We start from the raw sequence: 11,243 nt of genomic DNA, 5'->3' as shown, positions 1-11,243 counted from the left end.
ATTGTATTCTATTCTATTGAAAAAAAGTCTGAATAGAACGGAATATTGTTTTTCAGGAACTACCCGTTTTATAGGCAATCATTATGTCTTTCTGTGCATAACTGACTAATTAGATCAGGCATTTTAACAACTTTTATTAGGACAATTGTCTCATTCTCACACAATGATTAAAGCATCTATTGTAAAACTATTTTTTCGATCTTGAGTTTTAAAATTAGGAGTTGATCACTTGTTGCTCACTCGTTTTGATTTGCCAAAGGCACACTTCGAGGGTGAGTTTGTCAACAGTTGGGTGTGACGAATGAGTCAACTTGAAAAAATGTATAGCGCGACTTCTACAAGTTCAGACAAACTTCTTGAATATATCATTGATATGACTAATTGGTAGGTTCGCCTACAATTCACGTGTAGGTAAACTACAAAACTGGTCTTTATTTGGTCGGGTGTGACAGTTAGGTATCGGGATGGGAAAGCAGGTTTTTCAAGTTGGCATCTCTCTTAAAACGGACACCTGCACCTGTTCTACCATTACTACATTTGAGGTACGCGAAACCGGAGAGCAACCATGACATCAACTACAGCCACTATGGGGAATTTACCCAGTGGACTAGGAATATGCACAACTATTCCAGACATTCTCTACCTACCGGAGCTTGTGAGTTACAATGGTTTACTGTTTTTGCTAGGCATATATTGTACACAAACGTGATAGTATTTTAATGACGTCAATTGACGCACTTCCCATGGTCGTGCACCTGTAGAACCTTTTTACGTGTGTTCCAATTTGAGACAAAATGTTGCCTCTACCCGCTGGGCACAGACGTAAATTCAACGTCTATTCCACGTTGCCGTAATTTCATTTAAATTACGTGGAAACAACGTTGATCGAACCAGTGTTCCCAGTGGGTAGGAATGTTTGGCTGGGTCTACACAGGCAGCACAATTCTGATATTTTTTCCGCTAATTGATCTCTTGACCAATCACATTATATCTTTTTCAGAGCTGATCTGATTGGTCCAATGACCAATTAATGAAAATAATTGGGCTTCCTGTGTAAATTCAGCACATGTTGCTCTTATGATTTGGGGAGGAACATAGCCTTTATGTATGGACTGTATGGGGTGCATTTTCTACAAGTCATCATTCAGTAAAACACTTATTTGATATAATGTAAAATGCAGGTTGTTTTTAGAAGAAGCATGCGCCTTGCAGTTGTTATTATGACTATGAGTAGTACTTCTACCGAACCATCACATCTAGTATAGAAAGTGTGTGAAATTTCAAGATATCCTGGTATTAGTTTGTAGACATTTCACAATCACCACAAGTATCCACATTCATGCTGATATCTCAGACCACTGGTGGAATGTTGTATGCCTACATTTGCCATTGCCTGGCCCTGATACAATAGCCTGGTCACAGATCTGTCAGTTCTATCATGTCAACTCCTTGTCTTACCAAACATGTTTGGCATGACAAGGAGTGGCATGATGGCACAATCAGACTGGACCATGGCTACTGACAAGATATCCTAAATGAACAAGACAGGTGGATTCTGACACACACACACCATACTTTTGCATTCCCAGGCAACAGATTAATTGCTGGAGCTTGTCAGGGTGGAGTAACAGAAAGGGTGTGACGTGATGAAAAACAACTAATTGTACCTTTCATAAATCGTATGTCATAGGGATTGGGGAAGGGCAGGCCATTGTTGGTTTTCTAAGGTAGGTCTGGTAAATGATAATCTGTTTACTTCACTATGTTATATAATTGATTACAACAATGGAATAAGTGCTATTACAGTAGTGTAGTTTTAGTTTCAGGAATGCCAATTTTGTTTTCTCCCCAAACTCACTAATAGCACCAAATTAGTTCCTAGGGTGTCACAGATCTGCAAGGTTTTCTTTTAATATTTCAGTCCCTAAAAAAAACTGCAGACTCCAACATTTTCAAACCAATGAAACAAAATAATTGTAGGAATACACTGTATCCCTTACTACCAAGGCCACTGGATGTTCCACTGAAAATACAACCTAACATGATTTTTCCACTTACCCTGGCTGTAGGGGATTCCCCACATGTTTTTTGGATATGCTGTATATTGTTCTCAATATTTGAAAATCATATTTAGTTTGAGTATTACCATAAGTGCAAATCTAATTGAGTGGAACAATTGACTTCTTCTTTACATTTTAATTGAATGGACCATAAAACCATTTACTCTACTGCAATGCTTTGTTTCAGGTCTTTGGAGGTCTGGTATGGATCCTGGTGGCATGTACACTGGTGGATCCCACCAACCCACAGGGCTGGGTGATGTTCGTGTCCGTCTTCTGTTTCACCATGACCTTCATCTGGATGTGCATGTTCGCCTTCGGAGTGCATCGCAACAGCGGGGGATGGGCAACTGCTGTGAGTCTTTCCTGTTTTTTGGGGGGGATGGGAGGGGCGGAAGCACCTTGGATAGATTTTTTTTAATCGACCAACCAGACAAAGGATAAGTTCAAGGAGCACACACACAAATAGTAACATAGCATGTATATTTCATTTTTAAAAATCTAGTCAAATTGAGGGGGCAATCCTGGGGAACTTTTCAATTAATTAGCCAGGAACCTAGCTTTGTCGAAATAGAAAATGTATTTGCACTTAATATGAATTACATGATAGTTGGCATACTAGACCTAGACGGAAAAGCAGCAGAAGCACCTGAGTATGAAATCAACGTTTTTGAATGTTTTTTAACTAGGCAAGTCAGTTAAGAACAAATTCTTATTTTCAATGTCGGTCTAGGAACAGCGGGTTAATTGCCTTGATCAGGGGCAGAACAACAGATTTTTACCTTGTCAGCTCGGGGATTTGATCTTTCAACCTTTCGGTTACTAGTCCAATGCTCTAACCACTACGCTACCTGCCGCCCCAGTTATGATGGCTCTCTTTGGAGGAAGTCCACTATATTCAACAGTCATCATCGCCATTGATAATAAATATATGTATGTATTGATGATGAAAAGTGTACTTCTTCAGAAAATTCTAGATCTCATAAGTTATAAGGCAGTGTTTCCCAATCCATTCCTAGCGGACTCCCCAGGGTGTACCCATTTTAGATTCCATCACGAACACACCTGATTCAACTAATCAAAGGCGTGGTGATTAGTTGAATCAGGTGTGCTAGTGCTGGGCTAAAACTAAAATGTACACACCCTGGAGGCTGGCCAGAAATGGATTGGGAAAAACTGATCTAAGGAAAATAAATGTAGCGCTGGCTCAAGCAGACTTCACCCATGCCCGTGCTCTTCGCTGTAAGATAATCGTCTGGCTCCAAAAAGCAGTCACACTGTATTGTTGGTTAAGTTTCACCCCATATTTTTTCCATGATCCAGTCAAACGCAGTGAAAATAATTTCTTCATCCTTCCCTTTCTATCTCACACAGGACTTTGCATACCACGGCATAGCAGCTTTCTTCTACCTCAGTGCCTCAGTGGCTCTCGCCAAAGTGACCCTGGATAAGAAAAGCGGAGACCTCTTTAACTATCGACTTGACATTTCTGCAGTGGTAAGTCTTCCATAACAGCAAATATTAGGAAATATATAGGGATGCCAAAAACAATCTAAAATGTTCACGTCTTTCTCACTGTAACAGTTCCTGCACAGCTTAGTATCAAATATCATCCATTAGTTTCCCTGCCCCTGACGAGTTTCCCAGTCCCTGCTGCTGAAAAACATCCCCACAGCATGATGCTGCCACCACTATGCTTCAACGTAGGGATGGTGCCAGGTTTCCTCCAGACGTGACACTTGGCATTCAGTCCAAAGAGTTCAATCTTGGTTTCATCAGACCAGAGAATCTTGCTTCTCATGGTCTCAGAGTCTTTAGGGGCCTTTTGGCAAACTCCAAGCGGGCTGTCATGTGCCTTTTACTGAGGAGTGCCTTCCATCTGTCCACTCTATCATAAAGGCCTGACGGGTGGAATGCTGTGGAGATGGTTGTCATTCTGGAAGGTTCTCCCATCTCCACAGAGGAACACTAGAGCTCTGTGAGTCAGAACGACTATCGGGTTCTTGGTCACCTCCCTGACCAAGGCCCTTCTCACCCTATTGCTCAGTTTGGCTGGGTGGCCAGCTGTAGGAATCTTGGTAGTTCTTCCATTTAAGAATGATGGAGGCCGCTGTGTTCTTGGGGACCTTCAATGCTGCAGAAATGTTTTGGTACCTTCCCCAGATCTGTGCCTCAACACAATCCTCTCTCGGACGGACAATTCCTTCGACCCCATGGCTTGGTTTTTGCTTTGACATGCACTGTCAACTGTGGGACCTTATATAGACAGGTGTGTGCCTTTCCAAATTATGTCCAATCAAGTTGTAGAACCATCTCAAGGATGATCAATGGAAACAGGATGCACCAGAACTAAATTTTGAGTCTCATAGCAAAGGATCTGAATACTTATGTAAATAAAGTATTTCTTTTTTTTTTTTTTTTGAAATTTCTAATAACCTTGTCATTAAGGGGTATTGTGTGTAGCTTGATGAGGATTTTTTTATTGATTTAATCCATTTTAGAATAAAGCTCTAACGTAACAAAATGTGGAAAAAGTGAAGGGGTCTGAGTACTTTCCGGATGCACTGTGTCTTGCCTAAGGGACAATGCCAGGATCACACAATGATGTTAAAGAAGTTGAACCAACTTGGGTTGTTGAAGGATACAATAATTTAAAGTAAATCCTAATAGGCCTATGACTACGTGGTATAGTTATTTGTAGGCTATAGCCTAATGTAAATACAAATACATATAGCTTAATATCATTGCACTGCTTGCGAGGAGAGCTTTTGTTGCGAGGAAGCATTTCATTGTTTTGTGTAGCTTACATTACGCTGTATCATAAATAAACTTTGATTTGATTAACTTGAACACATGGTTACAATATACCCTATAACAGAATAAAAGAAAACAGAGAGGTGAACTATCAATTCATATAATTTATTTGCATAGATTAACACGCTATCAAATCAATTGACCAAGTAGTGAACATAAATCATTACTATGTAGAATTGCAGGAAATCTGTTTCAAAACAGCCATTAAATCAAGCCTTTGTTGTGGTGTATTCATGCATCTCAATAAACTATAAACTAAATGCATTATTACCTCCAACTTGGCCCAATTCACATTTCCAATTGCCCACCGTGACATACTGTCCCAAGCTAGAATGGGGCCTGCGTCTCAACCAATAGGCAAAATATCCCAAGCAGGGCTACAGCAACTTCCAGAGAGGGTCAAGCTGCTTGTGCTTTGCGGTGGCCACTCTGGTTTATGTGTCCTCGGCAGAACTGTGTCGCCGTAACTAAGTAGTCACATATTGTTCTGGGTTCCACTGCACAAGAGGTGGTACGTGGAGTTTTGTAAACATCAAGGCAGATACACAATGAATTTGGACCTAGAGCTTGCTTGTGTGATAAGGCTTATTTTTCCTCTATGCATATTAGTTTGAGGCATATAGCTGGATCTACACAACTGATGGTATGTGGGGTGGATTCATTTGACGCCTGAAAACGAGTGTAATGTCCCTAAATCAGAATTTGTCAGATGTTTTCACGACTCAAAAGTGGTCTGGGTTCAAGTTGAGTATGTAATCCACACCATTTGTTATGGACACTAAGTGGACAAAACATTAAGAACACCTTCCTAATGTTGAGTTGCACCGCCCTATTTGCCTTCAGAACAGCCTCAATGTTCTGTTGACTCCAATGCTTCCCACATATGTGTCAAGTTGGCTGCATGTCCTTTGGGTGGTGGACGGGAAACTATTGAGTGTGAAAAACACATCAGCGTTGCAGTTCTTGACACAAACCGGTGCGCCGTTTTGTCTCAGTTGTCTCAAGGCTTAAAAATCCTTCTTTAACCTGTCTCCTCCCCTTCATCTACACTGATTGAAGTGGATTTAACAAGTGACATCAATAAAGGATCATAGCTTTCACCTGGTCAGTCCATGTCATGGAAAGAGCAGGTGTTCTTAATGTTTTGTACATTCAATTTATATTTTACTCAATGCATTAGGAGGCCTCAATCTCAAAGTAAAAGGAATGATTGAAATGTTTTCATCCTCTTTAATTAGTTACAGATTCGACCACAGAATAATTTCCTATTGCATACAGTAATATTTAACTAGAATTGTGCACTCCTAAATTGGAGTTACTGTTTCTGCTTGAACTCATTTTGGTACTCTTGCTTATTAGTAGGGTTTGTGGGCGTTCAACTGTCTAACAGTAGGCTAGATTATGTACTGAGTTCCCCAAACTTGTGCCTATTCATTGTGTGTTTGTTACCAATAAAAAGGTGGAAGATATTGTTGTGATTTCAATCAAACACCTAGTGACCTTGTCAAGGAGTTCGGATGTCTTGGCCTAACGGCTAAGGTGTTGGGTTGACAGTCACTGGACCAGAGTTTGAGTCCCAGTTGAATATCTTTATCTGTGCAATGTCACCCCTGCTTGTTGTTGATATATGTTCTTACTCTCCCAGGTGTTCTCTTACGTGGCCACGCTCCTCTACTTCATCCACACCATCTTTTCGGCCTTCAGGTGGAAGTCCTTCTAAACAAGAACGATGCTAAAGGCCTCAGTCAGAGGGGAAGGTCTAAAATCTACGATTTGAAACCAAGGAGGGCTGTGGTGTAATGTACTGCAAGGCGTATACCCTGACGTAAAGAAGAAATCTATTTGCTCTGCATCCCAATTCCCTATCATTCTCCTAAAGTGTGCACTCCCCCCTACATACTCAAAAGCAAAGTATTGGTTTAAGCATGGTTTAGACTAGAGGGAATTGCCATCATAGGCCTACATGTCCTTTCTTTTTAAATCCATGAAGGGAAGTGAACATATGCACACTTAGAGTAGACGAGTAGAGAATTGGGATGCAGAACCAGATCCCTCTCGGAGGACTAACCATATGAAAGCAAACCTAGAATTAAAAAGTAATGATGGGCTATAAAGTCAATTATTACAGTTGCAAAAATTAAGGTCCCATTTTTTTATTTTACAATTTTTTACTTTTATAATTTTTTCAATTAATCTACCACATTTCTTTGAACAAACCAGAAATGTATAATGTAATGACATTTATTTTTGCTTGTTTTATATGCTTTGCTACTGATAGCATTTCTGTAAAATGTTGAACTTGATGGATCCACCTACTGTTACGTTTTAATAAAGGTTTTATGAGACATTGTAAGCCTACAGTAGGACACATTAGTGATAATTGCTAATTATCTATAATATAGCTAGCTCTTTTCAACGACCCAAAGTGTTTGTAGCCTCAGACTGGTTACCCATTTTATTGTTTATTTGGTCTATCTTTAGTTTCGGAGCTGACAGCTGTTAATGACAAAATAGGGTAATGTATCACCTCCAACAAGGTTCCATTTCAAGCCACTGGGGTGATGTCTGATATTGACACTTATACATTTTTCATCAGGCACAGTGTTAGGTGAATCAAGAACGCAGCTTCATTCTAATCTCCTTTTCCCCTGAGAGTCCCATTTTGTCAAGTCAGAGGGTCACGGATCTCTGGGACATGAAATGTGCTTTAACCTGTTTATTGCAGTGATGTTTTTGTTGTATTGTGTGTCACATGTATCAGGTGCATTCTTATCTCTCTTAACTATCTTATCTCTATGGTCCTCCCCATTTCTAATAACAGGTACACCACACCTAGTACTGTTTCCCACTGCAAGGCACTGGTATATGCAGTCAGAGTGAGACAGGTGTCATTACCTAAGATAGAATAACATTATTCACAAACATATTACATCAGCAATATCATTTGGTGACATTTACTATGGAAGTGTAACATGTTGGTATTCAAAGTGTGACATACGCCCACTGAAAAAGGTTAACATATTCACCAACTCATTTATTTTGATTTTTTTTACCTGGGGCTTGTTAATTTACATTGTGTACACGAACATCACAGGTGTTGTCCAGCGTTGCTTGCAAATCTTGTAACACTATTGTGTCAAAGACAAGTGGCTGTGGAACAAGAATAGGTGCTAAGTAGTGTTTTAGTCTAGATTCTATCAGGTGGGGATCATTATCTATCTGTAAGAAGGCGGGGTGACTCATGTCCTGCTCTAGTATGAAACCAGAATAACCTGAATCTGAATGCCCTGGCAGAGGGTGTAAATAAAGTTAGGCCAGGGGCAGGGTGGCTGGGACACACACGTCATTGGGACCCAGTGGAGCAAGCATGCTACACACACACACACACAATTTTGAGTGGGCAGTAACTACTCCCGTCAGAGGTTAAGGAAATTAAAATCACCATATGACTTGTTCATATTATACACCATGACTCAAACTGTTACCCTGAATTAGCATTGCTATTTGGCTGATGTTTTGACTTCACTGATTGTATGCCCATGAAACACACATGTTCACTTACATACAGTGAATCAGAGAACTAGAAATTGTGAAATACAAGGAAAATGTATAACCATTGCTATTAGATTTTATACTTTCATCCATTTATGACCTATGAATTTATTTTATCCATATGATACACACAGATTAATTTACATAAAGTGAATCAGAGGACTAGAAATGGTGAAATACAATGGATAACAATATTTAAATCAATAATTACTTATTGTACTGCAAGTGAACCACACACGACAAGGCATTGCTTCATCTGTCGTCATGAAATGTCATTATTGATATGTTAAGTCTTGTAAAATAACACTCAAGCACCACCATGTGTTGGCCCGTCCACATTACATGAAAAAACGGACTCAGAGGAGAACTCCGCTTTGGGATTAGGTGAGTAAGCGCATTAAGCCACACACATTTCTATTTGATTTATTTCACCTTTATTTAAATCAGGTAGGCCAGTTGAGAACATGTTCTCATTTACAACCGTGACCTGGCCAAGATAAAGCAAAGCAGTGCGATTAAAAACAACACAGAGTTATGTATACATGTATAGCCCCTACTTCCACAAGCTTTGTAAAGGGAGAGATTGAATGGATGCCAGTGTAACATTTGACTTAATTGTTCATTTGCTAAGCATTTTGGTAAAAAAAAAAAAAAGTTTGGAGAGAAATAGCTAGGTTTCAAACATTTTCTTTAATGTAAACAGAATCTACTCTTCCAATGATATTTGTTACTTTAGAGGTCATTTAGAGGTCATTCAACAACGCACCAAAGCTTCAAAAACAAAAGACAAATTAGAGAATTAAAAGTAATCAAAGGCTACAATGAACATGTCAGTACAGTCACATTTTGAAACAGATGCATTTGAAAAGACTATGCTCTGTGCTCCCCTCCCAAAAAATGTATGACTTAGCTACTCCTTCCGGCACTGGAAACAAAACACCAGCTATTCCCAAAATATCTTTGGTGTCCAGAGAGTCAGTAGATAGGCTACAGTGGTTTGCGCCAGTGGGCGACTGAAGATGAACTACATGAGCACGGCCATTTGTGCAATGTCATCTGCTGTGCTGTAACACCACATGAATTCAAATGTACCCTCCCCTCCCAGTTTCAGATGTACTGTCTCACACTGTCACTCAGGGTTAGTCCTGAGGCGCAGAATCTGACAGCTGTATTTTATCCCTTGATGAGACACACTACATATACAAAGTATGTGGACACCCCTTCAAATTAGTGGATTTGACTATTTCAGCCACACCCGTTGTTGACAGGGGAATAAAATCGAGGACACACCCATGCAAACTTCATAGACAAGTATTGGCAGTAGAATTGCCTTACTGAAGAGCTCAGTGACTTTCAACGTGGCACTGTCATAGGATGCCACCTTTCCAGCAAGTCAGTTGCTCAAATTTCTGCCCTGCTTGACCTGCTGCGGTCAACTGTAAGTGTTTTTAATGTGAAGTGGAAACGTCTAGGAGCAACAATGGCTCAGCCGTGAAGTGGTAGGCCACACATGCTCACAGAACTGGACCGCAGAATGCTGAAGCGCCTAGCGTTTAAAAATTGTCTGTCCTCAGTTGCAACACTCACTACCAAGTTTCAAATTGCCTCTGGAAGCAACATCGGCCCAAGAACTGTTCGTCGGGAGCTTCATGAAATGGGTTTCCATGACCGAGCAGCTGCACACAAGCCTAAGATCACCATGCGCAATTCCATGCGTCAGCTGGAGTAGTGTAAAGCTCGCCGCCATTGGACTGGAGCAGTGGAAAAGCGTTCTCTGGAGTGATGAATCACGCTTGACCATCTGGCAGTCCGACGGACGAATCTGGGTTTGGTCGATGCCAGGAGAACGCTACCTGCCCCAATGAATAGTGCCAACTGTAAAGTTTGGTGAAGGAGGAATAATGGTCTGGGGCTGTTTTCATGGTTCGGGCTAGGCCCCTTAGTTCCAGTGAAGGGAAATCTTAAAGTTATAGCATACAATGACATTCTAGACGATTCAGTGTTTCCAACTTTCAGCAAGACGATGCCCCTGTGCATTAAGCCAGGTCCATACAGAAATCGTTTGTTGAGATCGGTGTGGAAGAACTTGATTGGGCGCACAGAACTCTTACCTCAATCCCATCGAACACCTTTGGGTTGAATTGGAATGCTGACTGCAAGCCAGGCCTAATCACCCAGCATCAGTGCCCAACCTCACTAATGCTCTTGTGGCTGTAGTGGAAAGCCTCCCCAGAAGAATGGAGGCTGTTATAGCAGCAAAGGGGGGACCAACTCCATATGAATGCCCATAATTTTGGAATGAGATGTTCGACGAGCAGATGTCCACATACGTTGGTCATGTAGGGTATATCACCCCTAAATGAGAATGTTGCCCCAGTGATGCCATTGTAATTCGTTAATGCACACAGTTTGTCAATATCAGAAATGAACTTGGACCCAGGGTTTTCAGTTATTGTAAAGCTTGAAATTAAAATTCAATCAGTCATATATAAGAGAGTAAGACAGAGAGAGAGAGAGAGACAGCTGCATGTGAGCTCTCACATTTTTCAACATATTTTTTACAAAAGGATAGATTTTGAGTTATATAAACTTAGATTTTTCGGCAGGGGTGTATGCAGAATGCTACCCTCCACAGCATGTTCTTCGTTCCAGATCAAAACTCCAAACCTACAACCTAATTTTGGCCAAAATTAACTGGAGAGATTACTGCTACCAAGGTTTCCTTTTTTTCCAAGCTATACAGAGGGTGCTCCAACAAACAAACAGCAGAGACCTGAGGACACCATCCAACCTGGAACTGAGTTAGTAGTGTTTGAT

General features: G+C 40.7%; 1 protein-coding gene across 1 annotated transcript; it reads left to right on the top strand.

Moving 5' to 3' along the window:
• The first annotated feature begins 429 nt into the window (after positions 1–429).
• Positions 430–7,232, top strand: LOC115208493 (myelin and lymphocyte protein). The gene is made up of 4 exons (XM_029776595.1): positions 430–655; positions 2,248–2,415; positions 3,435–3,557; positions 6,520–7,232. The coding sequence occupies exons 1-4, from the start codon at positions 566–568 to the stop codon at positions 6,592–6,594; spliced, it is 456 nt and encodes a 151-aa protein (XP_029632455.1). The 5' UTR covers positions 430–565; the 3' UTR covers positions 6,595–7,232.
• The last annotated feature ends 4,011 nt before the right edge of the window (positions 7,233–11,243 follow it).

The sequence above is a fragment of the Salmo trutta genome, chromosome 14 (assembly GCF_901001165.1).
Source record: "Salmo trutta chromosome 14, fSalTru1.1, whole genome shotgun sequence".
Lineage (NCBI taxonomy): Eukaryota > Metazoa > Chordata > Actinopteri > Salmoniformes > Salmonidae > Salmo > Salmo trutta.
Note: the sequence above shows the minus strand (reverse complement) of the source record. Positions and strands in the feature narration are given on the sequence as shown.

Excerpts from the sequence above, each read along its gene's own strand:
- LOC115208493 (XM_029776595.1), top strand. The coding sequence starts at position 566 with ATGACATCAACTACAGCCACTATGGGGAATTTACCCAGTGGACTAGGA. Across the intron at positions 2,416-3,434 it reads GCGGGGGATGGGCAACTGCT|GACTTTGCATACCACGGCAT; the intron begins GTGAGTCTTTCC and ends TATCTCACACAG. Across the intron at positions 3,558-6,519 it reads GACTTGACATTTCTGCAGTG|GTGTTCTCTTACGTGGCCAC; the intron begins GTAAGTCTTCCA and ends TTACTCTCCCAG.